Raw genomic sequence first — 19,632 nt, 5'->3', positions numbered from 1 at the left:
AGAAGAGTTGCTAGTAGCTATCTCAAGTTTCTCCTTACTTCGTATAGAATAGAATGTATTCTCCGTACGTAGTGCCTGATTTGATTCTGACACTCCTTTTGAGATTGCTCTGTGAAGCCTAGCGCCTTCACATGTGTCTAGCTCTTTTCTTAAAAGCTTGTAATAATTTCTTCTTTCTCTTTATTTTATACCCGTTACTCGTAGAGTAAAAGGATATACTAGGATATATTCGTAGAAAAGTATGTAACAGACATAGAAAGCGTTTCCGACTATATAAAGTATATATATTCTAGATCAGGATCAATATCCAGTCGATCTGGCCATGTCCGTCTGACAGTATGAACGAGATCTCAGGAACTATTAAAGCTAGAGGGTTGAGATTCAGCTTACAGGTTCTAGGGACAACGCCGCAGCGCAAGTTTTTTGATATTTTTTAGTAGTATTAGAAATTGATACCGTTTCTTGAACCTTGTCCAGTTGGTTCTATAGGTTGTAAGCTCATAAATGCGCTCGATTTTCTGTGGCTGGTGCATAAGCATAAGAAGGATTGGAAATCTTTAATGATAGCAAGATCACTTAAGTTTCGCAGCTTTTTGAGATCTGCTAGCCAGTATGGCCAGCTTATTTTGCGGCTTGATAATCACAATAACCAGCTGCTTTCCCGTTGTGGTTTCAAGACCAGGTGATTCACATTGTAGTTGCCAAATGCAGTTATTCTCTTACCTAGTAAATTAAAGAATTCCAAACAAATTCTCCATAAATATTGGGAAGCGAAGTGGGGAAACCGGGTGAGAAACCAGATTGCAGACTGGAGACTTATTGAGGTGGACTGCAAATATTATATTTTTTGAATGTGTTAAAAATGTGGTGTTTAATGCTAATCTTAATATACCGGTGCCTGCATGGGCCTTGCCATCCGGGTGATTTGTGGAGTAGAACTGATATCCTAGAACTTGCTTGTGATGTGAGTCAACGTTATCATTCAAAAATTGTGCAAGTTCAGGCTTTTTCTGCAAAACGCCGTTAGCATTCCGCATATAAATTCATTATTTTCTGGTGCCGCAGGGGGGTAAATCTCCCCAGTCACTCTGGTTGATTCGCTAGTTGGCCGGTGGATGAATATCCTTTTACTCTTCCGCGCGCAGAGGCGTAGTGTGGTGAGATCTAGAATGATTATGTTGGGAAGATGACTGTCTTCCTTTGGCTACTGGCCTAAAGACTCAGTAGTAGACTCAATAGCTAGCTATTGTAAAATAAAGTGATTAACGACAGGTAGTCGGAGTTATTGTTTCATGAGCTTGTGCTCTTTATTCATTGAATATCCAAAACGAACTGCTTAAAAGCTAACAAAGAAAAGGCTTCATAGCGACCTCTGTCAATGTGCAGAGCTTTTGACGGCTATGTGCGAGCTTCCGGCCAAATGCTGGGTCAGCAATTTGACCGGTGCTGGAGCGAGGACGATCGGTCCGGTAAACATCATTATACATTGTTATGGAATCATGTTGACTTAGATGACACAAGCAACTGTATGAAAATAATTTGATTGTTCATGAGCACTTGCATAGTTTTGCATGGACGTTATGAACTCTAATTCCTTGCTGGTGCGAAATCTATGTCGGTTCTAGGCCGGTTGACTGTGGCTACAGGTAGTCCTGCACTTTTATATTTGTCGTCTGAAGCACTGTATGAAAACCCTTCGGTTATCTGTAGCAGACGACTTAGCTCCTGATTTAAGAACGCTAGCAAAGGAAATGCTAGGGCTTATATTAAGGTTGGTAGAGAATGGCATACTATATGAAGTCTGAAACTGAGAAGAGACAACATCTCATAGGTAAGTAAACGTATCTACAATTTAGGTTTAGCATCTACTTGGGCATTAATTCAAGTCTTAAGCATGGACAAGTCTGTGACACTTTGTTTACATGAATCGTGGATGATGTTTGTTCCTTTAAATGTTTGTCACCAGGTAGATGTCGCAGGGGGATCAAAGATTGTGTCTCGTGTCTATAGCTTGACTTCTGTGCTCGTACCGTGACATCACCCTATACTTGTAAAAGGCTTTGAAATTGTTAATGCGAGAGTAATTTCTCACTGAAGTGCTTGCTGCTAAATTGTTTAGTAAAATGGCAAATAGTACAAAAGTATCCCACAAATTCCTGAATTGTTCGCTATTTTGGACGAGTTTTTTAATCTCACTTTAAACACTTTAAAAGTAAACGCCCAATTATTGAGCCGAACTACTGTTTTGAAAACAATTGTATTAAACTGTTATACCAAGTTCTGCTTTTTCGATATAATTTAAATAAAAAAGGCTTGGAAATTTAAAAACTTGATCTAGGTTTTATTTCTTCCGAAACCGCGGCTGTCAAACATCACAACACTATTTTTATCTGTATTATGACAATTTATATTTTTTATTGTATTTCTAGTCATTAAGAACATGAAGTACTTTAAAAACATATGATTTCTTTTTAGGATAGTCTAGTAAAAGAGCTTTTGCAATTTCTGTAAGATTATAATTTAGCTCGCTTTGCTTTTGAGATAGCTGTTGAACTGTCAACTCTGAACGGAGCATTACTTGCTGTGATTTTAAAGTATTAAGCCTTTTATAAGCTTTTGCTCTCATCTGTTTTCGTATTATTTGTTCCAAGTTTGCATGCTTAGCTAATATTCCTTCTTCTATTCGATCCTGAATGTTGACATCCTCCTTAATGATATCGTTAAGATCTGACTGAATTCTACGGAGCATATAAATCATACGTTCAATTTTATTAATGTCATCAATTAATTGCTTTTCCGATAAAAACGTTATTTCATTACTTATGAGCTTAGTCCTATTGTGAACTTCATCAAGCCTAACCTGAATTTGAGAAGTATTTTTTAATTGCTTAAATTTGGCTTGTAAGTGCTCCTTGACCGATGCATTGACAAAGATTTGTTCACGATGCATAACGCAATGTTCTAGATCCAAAACAAGACTTTCCTGTGCTCGTTTAAGTTGACTATATCTTATATTCATGCGGTGTATTTCAGTTTTCATAAGACCGATTTCACCTTTTACAGAGCGCTCTAATTTCGCCCATTTAATAGTTTCTTCGATCATTTTGTATTTTGTTTCCCACGATAATGTTTCCCTATGGTTATCTATTACAAAATCTTTGTGAAGTTCAATTTCGTTTTGTAGCTCAACAATTTTTCCTTCCAATTTAAGTATTTCCAGCTCAGCAATCTACAAAAAAAAAACGGGATTTATACAACGAATTAATAAGGCGTAAAGTATACCTTTAGTTTTTGAGTTTGCTCAGCCTGTTCGTGGTCGAACTCACTCTCCTCTACATCATGGTGAATCCTTTTTTTATATATCTTGTCGTTAAGCAGTTCCAATTTCGATGTAAATTTTTTAATAAATATTTGTAATTCCTTTGCTTTTCTATGTGATATCTCCAGCTCTTGGTCACTTTTTAATGACTTTTGCCTAATAATGGATAGTTCTAAAGCAAAAGAAAATAATTTATTAGTTGGATTATTTAAAATTCAAAAATTACGATAACCATCGAAACATAAATAAGAAAAACTTATTGTATTCAAGAAGTTGACGGTTTACGATTGCTGATCACTCAACACCTGGTATCTAGTCTTGAGGTTTAACGCGCTCGATCAATAAGTAGATTTCTTGGTCAAATAACCAATTTAAAGAATGAGTATTTGAGTATAGATCAAGTTAATTGTCATTTCCAAATACTTTAAACGTAAGCTTGCGGAAGGCGCCAACCTGCGCTGCATAGAAGTCAATGGAGTATGCATGCCTGAACATTGTTTCTAGATTTTTAGTTTTTACCAGAGTAAGAGGGAATGCTATATTTAAGATTAGGCATACAGAATCTAAATACATAGACGCAACACGCCTCCTCTAACTCCAACAATTAGCCCAAAACTGCCACGCCCATACTTTTAAAAATGGTTGGGATTTTTTTTCATTTATGTATTCGTCTTGTAAGTTTTTTTCGATTTGCAAAAAAACATTTTGCCACGCCTACTCAGACGCCCACAAGCCGCCCAAAACTGCCACGACCACATTTTGAAAAATCTTTGTTCTTCTTTCATAATTTTATTGGTCTTTTAAATTTCTATCGATATGCCAAATAAAATTTGCCGTGACAACATTTTTGAAAAATGTTCCGACATTTCTTCGTTTTATTCATCGTCTTGCCAGTTTCTATCGGTATACCAAGGTTGAGATTGACCATACAGATTCTAGAGAAGCAGCGCAAAGTTAATGGCCCATGTTGCTACGCCCAATTTCGAAAATGATGGGTCTCACCTGGTCAAGCTGAGTAACGGCTTTCTGATAATCAGGGAAGATTCCCTTCCCTCTTATTCCCTCTTCCTGCCACTACTGGTCCGTAATTGTCGATGTTCAAACGGCTTCTCTTATTTTTTTGTTCACAACCGCCATTTCCCATTTCCAAAAGCTTGTGCTGATTTCTCTCTAATTCTTTCTTAATTTTCTTTATTTTTAAATCTATAGGAAGAATTAGAGAGAAATTTTTTATAAAACTTCTGGAATAGGAACATAATAATAAGAAATTTTGACATTGTGTACTTTTTTTAGGAATTGGGAAGTACGTAAAAGCATAAAAACCCTTGTCATCTGCTATAATTCATTTCTTGGTGATAAAAAATCGCAGGTACTTCTTGACTAGTCTTATAAACACAACGCCATAGGCATTCTTAAAAATTTAAATTGCACTAATGGATTCACGAAAATTAAAATTTATATTTTCCACTTCGTTTTCCTTATTAACTTCATTTAATTTTTTCATCAATTGTCTCACATTCTGCTAGCTTTTCCTTAATCGTTTTATTTTCTGTAACAGTTAAATTGTCGAATAGTTTTTTCTGAACTGCCTCATATTCTATAACAGTTTCACTGGGAATCGCAATTGGCTACTACGTCAGTTGCTAGTTTTTGATTCTTTTACCAGATATTTTAACCATTTTATACATGTTTTCATTAATGCCAAGGCTTGCTAGATTCATGCTCAAACCATATTGGTTCATAAAATGTCTCATTGATTCATTAGCGACGACAATCATCTCAAATTAAATTGTGTAGCCAACGCTGTGCATCACTTTTCAGTTTGGTAAGGAACAACATTCGTAGGCAGTCATCATTTAGATTATGGATTTGGCCTTTGTTTTTAAGGTAGTCAACCCAGTTGCGTGCGCAAATATTCCCTTTGAAATCGGTAGCTTCCTTGGTATAAGATAATGAAACTGCTGATCCGGCCCTGGTAAATTGCCTCTCTCCATGATTGCCGTCAGCGTTGCCACTCGATAAATTATTAATTGGGCTCTCAGTGTTGCCTTAATTGTAACCGTTGCCAACTATCTGCTTTTGTTGTATACGTCTTGCTGCTGTTGTTATTGTATTGCGCCAAGCGCTTTCGCCCGTTGCAACTTGTTTTGCTGGGTATTGAGTGCTGCCCTCAGTTGTGTGATGATTCTGAGAAGATAATTTCGATGTGGAATATTCTCGACAACGCCTTCCTGTGCCGATTGTTTTGTGGTTTTTTTTTCTCTGTAGCTTGGTCCCTTTGTTCAGGCAATATTTGCCTAGATGAGCCATAAATTCAGCTTTAATACCTCGGCTTGGTAAGCCAAACTCTGAAAGCGACCTTTTTAATTGGGTGAGTTCAGCTTAATACCTTGGGTTGGTAAGCCAAACTCCGAAAGCGAACTTTTTAATTGGGTGACTGCAAATTTTTTGAGATCAGCCTGGTTCATTTTGTAGGTTTGACCATTTCTGAACTGAACCTTGAACTACTTCTTCTTTATTTGACAGTCTAGTCCAGAATGCCCCTTTCAGAACGAACCTAGATTACATAGGCTTACCATAGTCATCGTGCTGTATAATAATATTTTACCGAATATATTGAAGGCATTGAAATGGGTTCACAACTAACAATTCTAGGAATATTTAATCCAAAACTTCTAAAGCACGACAACCTTGGTAACGTTAACTTTAGAAATTTAATGAACATAAACACTTCTGCCTGGTATAACACCGCTACTAACGAAATATTCCTAATGTCTCATATTCCAACAAATACAATTGAACAGCTGACTTTCCTTATCTCCCCTTACCACAACAATAATGGACAAATTATTTATGAAAATATAGAGGGCAGATTTTATCTACACAATAATAAAGTTTTAAATACCCAAACAAAGAGTATTATCAAAGACTATTGCATAGTCTTTCTTTGACACGAACATACAACTTGTACTTTCCAGAAATAACGTATGCCATTTTGCATTCAATACGTAACCTAATATACTTGTAACGTTGTATATGACTCGAAAAATCATAAAAATCAAGACATTTTTATTGAAAATAACAAAATTATAAAAGTATTCAAATGTACAGCGTAGTTAAAAGGCCTTTCAATATCAAATAATGTTTAACAATACATTAACCTAATATTCACCGAACACACTGTAACAAAAGATAAGCATATATCACACCTAGAAATAAAAAAAAATAAAATGTTTAATAATAAGAGCTATACAAAAATTATAGATATATATTAATAATCCTATTGTATGTCTTTGCTAAAATTGCAATATTTTATTTTCATATGAAACAACAAACAACATTACAATAACCTATAACAAAACCGAAAATATATAAAAAAGTAAACCAAAATATTGAAATAGTTAAAGAAAAAATACTGAATTAGTAAACAATGAAAATACAGTACCACAAATATACCCAGAAATAAACGCTTGACGACAAGGAAAAATATAAAAGGCGGAGAGTTTCATTCTCCATATAAAAGGCTTAAACCGATCTTTGAAAAGCATCACTTTGTTTGTTAAAATCGCCGCTCGAATCAGCTACCGTTTACATATTTATATTTATGTTTATAATTAATTATGTGTAATATATATAACATTCATTATTTACATGAAACCATAATGAGAAAGCACTACTTTCATTTGTGCACTTAATCAACAAAAAATTTTTTTATACACATTTGTTTTTTATTATTTTTTAACCATATTTAAAAACTTTAATGTGTGTTTTACAAATATTAAAAGAAAATAAGATGGTTCCTTTAGTTTCCCAAAGTCCGAGTCTATTGAGTAATAAACATTTATAAAATAAATAAAAATATGAAAACTGTTTATTGCAAAAGTCATACCTTGAGGCAGAAAGTGCGGTCACAAGCACAAGCAATCATTGCCTTATTTATTTTTCACACGTCGCACGCAAATATTCTAATATAAAGTCATTTTAGAAATTTATTTTGGTATATTGTGTACATAGATTAGAGTATTACTATTTCTACGCTATATTTAAATAATAATAATGTTAAGGCAATGCAAAACTATGGTTATTTATTAATATTATTGTGGAATAGAATTATTAAATATTGTCAGACCAGCATGAAATAAATAGGAACGTGGTTGTTTTCCTTTTATTTCTCTTTACTGTAAGAACAACTACACACTCTCGCTTTCATAAATCATCTGACGCTGCGTAGATCAAGTTTCTACATGGTGCGTCACATGATTGTACAGATTGTATAGCCTCATACTTTGGTTGGGAGAGGTGTACTAACTGCATTGCAATCTTCCAAAATAAACTCTCTCAAGACATTCATTATATATGCAGATTGACTGAGACATATCTGACATTTATTTCTATCAATTGTCAAGAGGAAGAGCATGAGAGAGGGAGAGTTGCTTGCGAAATGCCAGGGAGTGCGGACGTGTGCTCGCTGCGTGAACGATGAAGGCAGATGTATACTGAAGACATATAACTATTGTAACACATTAATAAAAGAAAAGAATAAACATGAAGTTCAATCTGACAATTCAGAAGTGGGATACAAATTCATTTCTAAGTGGAAAATGTGAATTAAAGAAAACGAGTTAAATAGTAAACGATTGGATTAGAGACGTACAACAAAACGGCACATAATAGCAAAACGGTTGTACAAGAGCAAAGAGAGATTCGGAAAAACGGCACGAGATAGCAAACGCCGAATAAAAAAAAAAGGGAAAAGAGGTATACATACGAAGCCACAAAGGGTACATTAACAAAAAAAAAAAAAAAAAACACAAGAGAAACCAAGGAAGATCGACAAACGGCGAGGAATAGCAAAAGGCAAAGAATCGCAAACGGTTGATCGAAAGGAAAAAGCAAGAAACAACGAGAACGGTTAAAAAAAAAAGATATACATACGAAGCCACAAAGGGTACAGATATAAAAGGAAAATAAAGAGAGCGAATCAGAACGGCAACGAGTGCAGACGTGCAGAAGTAAAGGCTCTCGAAAATGCGTGTAAAGTTAAGGGATTTAAAGATTGGGGATTTGGACGTGATCTTGAGGGCTCATGATCTCCAAGTCAAAGGAAACAAAACGGCAAAGATCAATGAGTTGATGACGAAACTGGAAAGTGATGAAATTGAGACAGACGACTACGATATAATGGAACAAAACGCAAGTACAAGTATGCAAGCCCAAATCAACGAACTTAAGGAGATGGTGGCAAACTTGGCAACGATGGTCCAAACGGCATGCTTGCAGCAACAAAGTCAAGCACAAGGGACTGTGGAACAAGAAACGACACGCTTACGTCAGACGCTGGATGGATCGAGACACACACATGCGCCAAGCGGGATGCAACCGGAAAATGTGCTCTCATCGCCACAGCTAGAAGCTCAAGGTCAAGGTTTTACAAGCATCAAAGAAATTATAGGAATTCTGCCGGATTTTGATCCAATCAAGGGATCTATCACATCGGAGCAATTCATCGCAAAGGTAGAGCAACTACAAAGCGTATACATGTGGACAAGTGACGCTGTGCTGGTTGCAGCGCAGCATAAGATGCGTGGAGTAGCAAAAACATGGCTGGATGCACAGCAGGTATATCGATCATGGGATCAATTCAAATCGGCATTCGCTCTTGATTTTCCGTGTTTAGTGAGTACGGCCGATGTGCACAGAGAATTGATGCGTCGCAAGCGACGCAATAGCGAGTCATTAATTGAATACTTTTATGCGATGGTAGCTATTGGACGGCGCGCGAGTGTCAATGAACCATCAATAAATTCGTATATCATCAACGGGCTTAATTTAAAAGAACTCACGAAATCATTATTAGCGATGAACATACGCACTTGTTCAGAGCTGCTAAAGTCGTTGGAAAATTTGAGATTTTCACAAGAGATACATCAACCACAATACAACGCGTCAACGATCAATGAAAAGCAATATAACGATGCTGATGGCAAGATGAAAGCAGTTAAATGTTATAATTGCAATAATTTCGGGCACTTTGCAGCAAAATGCACAGAGCCACAGCGAAAGGAAAGATGTTCCAAATGCTCTAAGATTGGGCATAATGAAAAGGATTGCAAGGTGAAAACATCGTCAACGGTGGCTCAAGTGAATGAGTCGCATCACAAGGAGTATCCGCCAATAATGAAAACAGTTCTCATTGGAGGCCAACAGTTTGAAGCATTCATCGACACGGGCAGTGATAACACCCTAATGAAAGAAGCAGCAGTGCCAGATGGAGCAATACGGCAGCCGAGAGTCAAACGGCTGCAAGGCTTTGGAGGATCTGTGGTCGAATCGAAGGAGTGCATTCTTTCAGAGTTTGCATATGGCAAACTGAGACTCTTCACGCCAATTCAGGTGGTACCAAACGAAGTCCTACCATATGATGTCCTCGTGGGCAGAGATATCATCTGCCACGATCAGGAAATGCTGGTTGCCGAAGATTCAGGATCAACGTTGACAGCAGCGGAGCAGGTCGGGTTTAATGTTAACACGGACATTGACCCCGACCACCAGGAACAGGTGAGCGATCTATTAAAGAGCTATAAAGAGTGTTTTGCCGAAGATTTGTCAAATATTGGCAGGTGCAAAACGACGAAGATGGATATAGAGGTATCCACTACGAAAGCCATCTTGGGGCGGCGATATCAAGTGCCGTTTGCCCAAAGGGAGATGATGACTACGATAATAGGTGACTTACTGAAGTACGGGATAATTGAAAGGAGCAAGTCAACGCATGCAGCATCAGCAATATTGGTGCCAAAGGCAAATGGAGAACGGAGGCTATGCGTGGACTATCGGGCTCTAAACGCAGTCACTATAAAGAAGCGATATCCGATTCCGATTGTAGAGGAGCAATTGGCAAAGCTATCCGGAAATGTATACTTCACGACGCTGGATATGACATCCGGTTATTACCAGGTTCCGATGGACGAGAAAAGCAAAAATTTGACGGCATTTATGGCACCAGATGGACTGTACGAATTTAAGGTCATGCCCTTTGGTCTGGTGAACGCACCGATGGTCTTCCAAGAAGTCATTACTGAGATCATACGAGAGCTGAAACACCAACGGAATATTATCAATTATGTGGACGAAGTCATAATTGCATCCAAGACGGTCGAAGAAGGACTCATTATATTAAAGGAATTCCTGGATGCTGTTAAGTTGGCGGGCTTAACGCTGCGCCCATCCAAATGCGCTTTTATGAAAACGAAGGTGACCTTTTTGGGTCATGTGATCACGGGCAACGGGATTCAGCCAGGCAATGAAAAGACTGACTGCATCAATGAATATCAAAGGCCATGTAACGAAACAGAAGTACGCAGATTCCTGGGAGTTACAGGATTCTTCAGAAAATTTGTCAAGGAGTACAGTATGATTGCGTATCCATTGAGCAAATTATTAAAAAAGGATGTGGACTTTATATGGGGAGAAGATCAGGAACAGGCATTTCAACGACTAAAGGATGCTTTAACATCGAAGCCGGTGTTGACTTTATACGACCCCACAAAATATCATGAAATACACACGGATGCTAGTAAGCTGGGAATAGCAGGAATTATGTTTCAAAGAGAAGAAGACGGAACGAAGCCTGTATTTTATTACAGCCGGCTATGCAGCGACGCAGAGAGCAGATACTCAAGCTATGCTCTAGAAATATTGGCAATTACGGAGACACTGGTTAGATTCCGGATATATTTACTAGGATCTCCATTTCTGGTGGTGACAGATTGCAACGCGGTGGCGACGCTGAAGGAATCAACAGAGCTACAACCGCCAATAGCAAGATGGTGGCTCAAACTACAAGAGTTTAATTTCACATGCATCGACCAGGAGCGGACATGCCACACGTGGATGGCATGAGCAGACAACCAGTGCTGCCACACGGAGAAACTTCGCACACAGTAGCAGACAATGTATTAGCGATTGTGCCTACCGACGAAGATTGGGTGTATGCAATGCAAAGGCAAGACCCAATACTGGCGCAGATATTTGAAGTATTTAGGACTAAGGAGAAGAGTTCACAATGAGGCCAAGTAAAAGCAGACTACGTTGTTGAACCTAGCAGACTTCTACGCAAAACGGCCAACGGCAACAAATTAGTTGTACCCCAAGCAATCCGCTGGCGTATAACAAAAGCAAACCACGATGACATAGGACATTACGGCACGGATAAGACAATTCAACGGATTCAACGGAACTTTTGGTTCCCACGCATGAGGAGATATGTGAAGTCGTAAATATCTTCCTGCCCAGAGTGCTGCATTAACAAAGTAAAAGGAGGCAAACCTGAAGGGTCACTGCACGTATACGACACGTTACCTATACCATTCCGTACAATAAATATGGATCACATAGGCCCATTCCCAAAGAGCAAAAGTGGAAATCTTCACATTTTGGTTATTGTATGCGCATTCACCAAATACACATTTTTGGCAGCAACACGAACGACGAAGACAACACCAGTAATTAAAGTACTTCAGCAGTTGTTTGCAGTATTTGGTCAGCCGAGTCGCATAATTTCTGATCGCAGAACAGCCTTTACGTCGAAGGAATTTGAAAATTTTACAAAAGAGCAGGGTATTCAACATATCAAAACGGCAGTCAGAACACCCAGAGCTAACGGGCAAGCTGATATAATGAATAAAACTTTATTAAATGCTCTAAAGACCAGCACAGAAAAGACTAAAGAATGGGACCAGCAGTTATTCAAGATACAGTGTGGCATTAATTCAACCATAAATGCCACCACTAAATTTTCTCCAAACGATTTAGTCTTCAACTTTAACCCAAGAGACGTGACGAACAACCGTCTAATACAGGCACTATCAGACGATTCCATTTCAGAATCGGATATTGAAATGAAAAGACAGCAAGCAGCAGCAAATATTACAAACGAGCAGAAGAAATGGAAAATTAGGTTCGACGCAAAACACGCACAACCAACAAAATACGAAGTTAACGATTTAGTCGTCATTACCTTCGTACCATCGGCTACAGGAGAGTCACATAAATTGGATGCTGCTTATAAAGGACCTTATATAGTAACAAAGGTCCTCAACAACGATCGGTATATGGTGGAAGATCTGCCAGACCACACTGTTACTCAGCGACGCTATTGTAACGTGATGTCAAGCGACCATATGAGGCCAATGTGTGCCTTAATTCCAAACCTGGATATAGATGAGCCGATATATGAATATAACGACGACGCAGGAATGTCAGGAGAGGCCGGATGTCAAGAGGAAGAGCATGAGAGAGGGAGAGTTGCTTGCGAAATGCCAGGGAGTGCGGACGTGTGCTCGCTGCGTGAACGATGAAGGCAGATGTATACTGAAGACATATAACTATTGTAACACATTAATAAAAGAAAAGAATAAACATGAAGTTCAACCTGACACAATTTTGATTCCGATAAAACATCGAACTTCTTTCAAATCAGTCATTTTAAATTTAATTAGAAGTATGATTTAAATTCAGACATAGTTTCGGATTTACTAGTGACAATTATTACATCGTCCACATAAATAAAATATAGATATTATCTGAGAAATTTCCTTTATCTAAAATATAGATACAACGATCAACTTCTAGATTTTCAGATCTAACATCTTTCAGCACATTTTCAAAAACTTCAAACCAGCATCTTGCAGCTTGTTTAAGGCCATAAATAGCTTTATTAAGATACAAGCTTAATAATGCATTCTCATCGCAATATGGCTACCCTTTTGGAACCTTAATGTTGATTTCATCTTTTAGTGTTCCATTCAAGAATGCTTTTATAACATCCATATGATGGACTTGTAAATTGTATTGGTTTGAAAGAGCCAACAAAAACGGAAATCTGGAAATTCGTGCAACTGGTGCAAATGTCTCATCATAATCAGTCATATATTCTTGTGTAAAACCTCGTGCTACTAGCCTTGCTTTATACTTTACTAAGTTTCCAAACTCATCTTGCTTAATACTAAAAACCCATTTACAATCTACTATGTTTTTATTATTAGGCTTCTGCAACAAACTCCATTTTTTTCCCTGAATGTGAATCAAGTTCTTGTATGACTTTTTCCCAAAAAGATCACGAAATTCAATTTAATCAAATGTACTGGAAATATCATTTAAACAGACTTGAGTATTCATTAGACATTTTTTAAAAAATCTATGCGATAGTTTAGGTTTATCTTTATTTCTTTCACTGCGTCTGATTTCTTGCTCACTTTTGTTATCTTTTATTTCATCACCAGTTTCTATAACTGGATCGGCATTCTTTGGGCATGTGGAATTTTCACTATGTTGTACATTTATTCTTGAATCAACAGATTCATCATTTACCACCATTGGTAAATCTGACTCCAGATTTTCTTCATTTGAGGAATCATCAACACTTTCAAGTTGAATGTGTGTTCTTAATGTACCAACATTGACTTTAACATGTTTATATCATCCACGACAACATCCCTAGCTGTCCTAAATTTTCTCGATTTCTCATTCCACAATTTGTACCCATTTGGTTCATAACCGACAAGTATTCTTTTAATTGACTTTTCGTCCAATTTTCTTTTCTGCTCTTTATTAAGTGCATATACTGTTGAACCAGATATTTTAAGATGTGCTAGAAAATGCAAAATAAAAATACACCAATTAAATGATATCCAGCAAGTTGTGGTGTTGAATTTTTAGCAAATGACAAATTAATTTGATATTTAACTCTCGCTAGGAAATACAACAAAAACCTATAATTAATATTCTACAAACTCTTGACTTAATTCTATAAAACCTGCAAAATTTTTTACATAAAGAACTGTCTAATGTATAGGGATACTGGGAACATTTCCTCAGAAGAAGAAGTCCTAAAACTTTTACACAGAAAAGTGCCAGAAAAAAATAGAATTGAGATATTGTCAAACAGTAGGGCAACCGAAATGCAGGCTGAACAAATTGCGAATATGGAGGCTGCCATAGCCTGCGCACTTCAAAGGCAGGAAGAACTATTCGAAGCAAAACTAACCGCAATTATGGGGGAGTTAAGTTCACTTAAAGATAAAAATCGGAAATCCAGACATTCCAAGAAATCGAATTGAATCCAAACATTGAGTGTAATGAGCCCCTTGATATGGTCAAGTCTGTTCCAGAATTTGACGGTAAACTGGAAATTTACGTTTCCTGGAGACAGACTGCAGCCTACAAAATATTTGCGCCTTACGAAGGTAGCAGCCGACATTATCAGGCCGTCGGAATCCTTAAAAATAAAGTAAGAGGCCCAGCGGCTGCTGTATAAGCCTAATTTAACACGGTATTTAATTTTTTACGCCATAATAGCGCGCTTAGACTTCACGTATGCGGACAAAACTCCGGCACATGTAATAAAACAAGAATTAAGTTTGTCAAGGCAGGGAGAGTTACCCCTACTCAAATACTATGATGAGATAGAACGGAAGCTAACGCTTCTTACAAAGAAAACAATAATGACACACGACGCAGCCGCAGCGGCCGTCCTTAATGAACAGCACAGGGAAGACGCTTTACACGCGTTCATATCTGGCTTAAGGAAATCATTAAAAATTGCCGTTTTTCCGGCACAACCGCGGGACTTGCCATCAGCATTGGCGTTAGCTCAAGAAGCTGAGTCAAGTAACGACAGAAGTATGTTCTCGGCCACGTTCGACCGACATAACGAAGAAAGAGCCTATAGGCCAAACAACCAGAAACAGGCAGGTTGGAAAAGTTCGCAGTCATACGGAGAACTCAACAAAAATTCGGGGGCGATTAAAAAGAACCCCCATTTTGTTAGAACTCTAAAGGGAACAAACAATCAAAGAGGTTCCTTTAAGCAAAGGCCACACAACAGTGCAGGTAACGACCAAAGCCAATCGGCGCTAGAGCCAATGGAAGTTGACCCTTCCTCCCGGTCCAAACAAACCACAACATGGCAAAGAGGGCGGTCAGCACGGTCTCAGCAAAAAATCAACTTCATGCCGGAAGAAAACACCGACGAAGAAGATTATGACTCCGTTGCCCAGGCAAGCGCCATAGAAATACAGGACGAGCTGGATGCAGAGGACTCCTGCAATTTTTTAGGGTAAAGTCCCTGCTCCCCTACATTACACATACGGTGGCAGGAGGAGAAATAAAACTATTACTAGATACAGGCACCTCAAAAAATTATATTACTCAACTCCCGGGGCTGAAAGGCGTCGTGGCAGCGGGAAAACCCTTTACTGTAAAGTCAATTCATGGCTTTACCAAAATCGATAAAATGTATAGTTTCGGTGTTTAACGTAAAGACACCCTTTTTTATTCTGAACAATCTTAAAGACTTTGACGGTATTATTGGTCTCGACTTACTTAAACAAGTAAATGCGAAACTTGATTTTATCGGAAATGTTCTAAATACTAGTAACGGAAAAAATCAAGTTTGCTAGGGCGGAAAACGTTAACTTCATTAAAATCGATGATGGAGACGTTCCTCGTGCTATTAAAAACTCGTTCGATAAAATGATAGTTAAAAATCACAAAGCCTTCGCTGACCCAGACGAGGCATTACCATTCAATATAAATACTAAATACTATCGCCACAATTAAAACAGATGGGGAGCCGGTATACTCAAAATACCCGCATCCCATGGGTGTGACCGAATTCATCAATGCAATACGACTAGTTATCGATTTTAGGAAACTAAACCAGAGAACAATTGTCGATAAATACCCTATCCCAACAATTTCGACAATACTGTCAAATATGGGAGAGTCCAATTTTTTTACGACACTGGATCTTAAGTCAGATTTTCACCAGATAGAGCTGGCAGAAAATGACAGAGAAAAGACGGCATTTGCAATAAACAACGGCAAATACGATTTTTTTAGATTACCATTTGGGCTTAAAAATGCCCCAAGCATTTTCCAAAAGGGCCATTGGCGATGTCCTAAGAGATGGAATTTCAAAGATATGCTACGTGTACGTCGATGACGTCATAATATTCTCCAAAACAAAGGAAGACCACGTTAAGGACGTGGATTGGGTTTTAAGAAAACTCTTGGAGGCAGGCATGAGAGTATCCCAGGAGAAATCAAAGTTCTTCAAAAAGAGCGTTGAATACTTGGGGTTCATAGTGTCGCAAGAGGGTCTACGAACTTCACCTGAAAAGGTGAAAGCCATAAAAGAATTCCTCCTACCTAAAACACTTTTCGAACTCAGATCATTTTTGGGACTAGCAAGCTACTATAGGTGCGTTATAAAAGACTTTGTAACAATCGCAAGGCTTATAACGAATATCCTAAGAGGAGAAAATGGAAAAGCAAGCAAATATCAGTTAAGGAAAATCGACATCGATATGACCAAAGAACAGAAAGAAACGTTCAACAGGTTGAGAGAAATCTTGGCATCGGAAGACGTTCTGCTTTCATACCCAGACTTTAAGAGACCATTTGATTTGACAACGGATGCGTCAGGTTTTGGTCTAGGAGCGGAACTATCTCAAGACGGCCGCCCGATCACAATGATATCACGCGCCCTTAAAGATAGTGAAAAAATTATGCAACCAACGAGCGAGAGCTGCTCGCCATAGTTTGGGCACTGAAAACCTCCGAAACTACTTATACGGTGTAAAAGGGTTGCGGATTTTCACCGATCACCAACCACTTACCTTTGCCGTCTCGGATAAAAACCATAACGCGAAACTAAAGCGCTGGAAGGGAATTATCGATGATCACGGCGCCAAATTGGTCTAAAAACCAGGCAAAGAAAATCTTCTGCCAGAACCGTTGTCTCGCCAAAAAATAAACGTCATTGTTGTAGTTTATAATTTATATTTCCTTTCTTAATAAATAAATAAATAGTCAAGTTTGTGTTTGAGTTTTATGTTTTATATTTTAAGTTATTTTCGACTGCAACACCAGCACCACGACCTACTCACAGCAAAAAACGTACAAGAATGAGAAAACAAATAAAAAGTGTGGCCATTCATGTCAAATATAAAGTAGTGTTGTTTAACGTTATTTTTGTAGGTTGAATAGTATATTCCAACACGCCCCTCAAAAATAACGTCTATAATTAAAAACATAACAATAATATTCATTAGTAACTATCAAATGTGGGTGGTGTGCATTCTGGGAAGTGTTAACTGATCCAGCATTTGCTGCGAGGATACGGGGAAAACCCAGAAAAACCCGATCAGATCATTGTAACAAAATATGTTTACAGGAATTTAAATTTGAAAAATATATATAAAAATTTCATTCAGCATTCGATTGGTCGTCTTGCAGCAAACCCAATTTGTCTCGTAACTCCACAAATCTCGCAGCAGGCAACGGTTTTGTAAATATGTCAGCCAGTTGATTCTCTGTAGGAATATACTCAAGACAAATCACATTATTCTGAACTTGCTCTCTGGCAAAATGATATTTAATATCAATATGTTTAGCTCGTTTATGACATGAGGGGTTGTTTGCTATGCTAATACAGCCTTGATTGTCTTCGTAAATTTTAATGGGGTTTTCTAGTTTAATGTTAATACTAGTTAATAAAAATTTAAGCCATAGAGCTTCTCTCACGGCTTCAAATAAGGCCATATACTCAGCTTCAGTTGATGAGGCTGCTACTGAGTTCTGTCTCTTTGTATTCCAACAAATGAGATTAAAATCAAACATTTTGAATAAATACCCTGTTGTACTTTTTCTATCAATTTCACTACCACCCCAATCAGAATCCACATAACCAATAATTTTATTTTCAAATGCCAAGTTCTTTTTAAAAATCAATTTCATATCGATAGTGCCCTTCAAATATCTAAGAACTCTTTTTAAGTTCTGCCATAACTCGGAGTTATTTTTGCTACTATATCTGCTCAAGATATTTACTGCAGTAGTTAAATCTGGGCGTGTACAAAGCATTATGTACATTAAACATCCTATGAGGTTACGGCATGAGGTATTGCAGTCTTCATCTGAATTAAGTAATTCATAATTTATTTTACTAGGTAAAGGAGTACTAACTGCATTACAATTTTCCATGTTAAATTTACTTAAAATTTTTTTTTTTTTTAACATATGCAGATTGGCTTAAATAGATTTTATCTTCATGCATTTCTATCCTAATTCCAATAAAATGTTTTATTTCATTTAGGTCAGTCATCCTAAACTTTTCCATTAAATACCTTTTGAAGTTATTCATTCTTGTCATATCTCCTGTAGCTATAACCACATCATCTACATATAATAATACATATATGTTTTCATTGATGTTACCTTTGTCTAAAATATATATACAGCGATCAACTGAAGAGTTTACAAACTCACACTCTTTCAATGCTTGCTCAAATACTTCAAACCAGCATCTAGCCGCTTGCTTGAGTCCGTAAATTGCCTTATTCAATTTACACACATTGTCACTATTACACGATATACCTTGAGTAAGTCTCATATAAATTTCCTCTTTTAACGTGCCATTTAAGAAAGCTGTTTTTACATCCATTTGATGGACTTTCAAGTTATACTGTATTGCTAATGACAATATAAATCGGAAACTTGAAATTCTAGCTACAGGAGCAAATGTCTCTTCATAGTCTATTTGGTATTTTTGAGTGAATCCTCGTGCAACCAATCTAGCTTTGTATCTAATTGGATTTCTATCTATCTATCTATCTGCTATCTACAATATTTTTGTTTTCAGGCCTTTTTGTAATTGTCCAAGTATTATTAATTTTATAAGCATTTAACTCTGTATTGATGGCTTCTTCCCAAGAAGATTTATCATCCCTATATTGAATTTCATCAAATGAATTTGGGACATCGTTAAATATAGTGTGAGCATTTAGAACAACTTTATTTAGACTATTATCCTCTTCATTATAGGATATCTGAGGCTTAGTCTTTAATCTCTCACTTCTTCTATTAATAATTTCTATGCCATCATTTTTAGTTGGATTATCAATTCCAATTTCTTTTAAGTGCTCTGCTGTTTCACTTTCCCTACTCTCATTCGGGTTGCCTGATCCCTTACTTTCATTCAGGTGATCATCTCGCTTTCTTTTCTTACTCTCATTCAGAAAATATTTATTACTTTCCTTACTATCTTTCAGGAATTGTATGTTGTCGCATTCCTTACTCTCATTCGGGAATTCTGTTTGTATTATTTTCCTACTGTCATTTGGAAAATTTTTATTTTCACTTTCCTTACTATCTTTCAGGAATTGTATGTTGTCGCATTCCTTACTCTCATTCGGGAATTCTGTTTGTATTATTTTCCTACTGTCATTCGGAAAATTTTTATTTTCACT

General features: G+C 37.3%; 1 protein-coding gene across 4 annotated transcripts in view; it reads right to left on the bottom strand.

Annotated features, from left to right (window-relative positions):
* Positions 1 to 1,282: 1,282 nt before the first annotated feature.
* LOC27208727 (RNA-directed DNA polymerase from mobile element jockey) overlaps positions 1,283 to 19,632 on the bottom strand; it is a 77,912-nt gene continuing 59,562 nt past the window's right edge. For 2 of the 4 annotated variants that reach the window (XM_039292834.2, XM_039292833.2), the window contains exons 5-6: positions 3,283 to 3,491; positions 1,283 to 3,229 (exon numbers count right to left, since the gene is read on the bottom strand). In XM_039292834.2, the coding sequence (XP_039148768.2) occupies positions 2,426 to 3,229; positions 3,283 to 3,491 (1,013 nt within the window). In that variant the 3' untranslated portion in view covers positions 1,283 to 2,425. Of the gene's footprint in view, positions 3,230 to 3,282; positions 3,492 to 14,516; positions 14,522 to 19,632 lie in introns of those variants that run through there. The other 2 variants (XM_044922600.1, XM_044922599.1) reach the window with 2 other exon arrangements.

This window comes from Drosophila simulans, chromosome 2R (genome assembly GCF_016746395.2).
Source record: "Drosophila simulans strain w501 chromosome 2R, Prin_Dsim_3.1, whole genome shotgun sequence".
Taxonomy (NCBI): domain Eukaryota; kingdom Metazoa; phylum Arthropoda; class Insecta; order Diptera; family Drosophilidae; genus Drosophila; species Drosophila simulans.
This window is presented reverse-complemented; position numbering and strand designations above follow the sequence as displayed.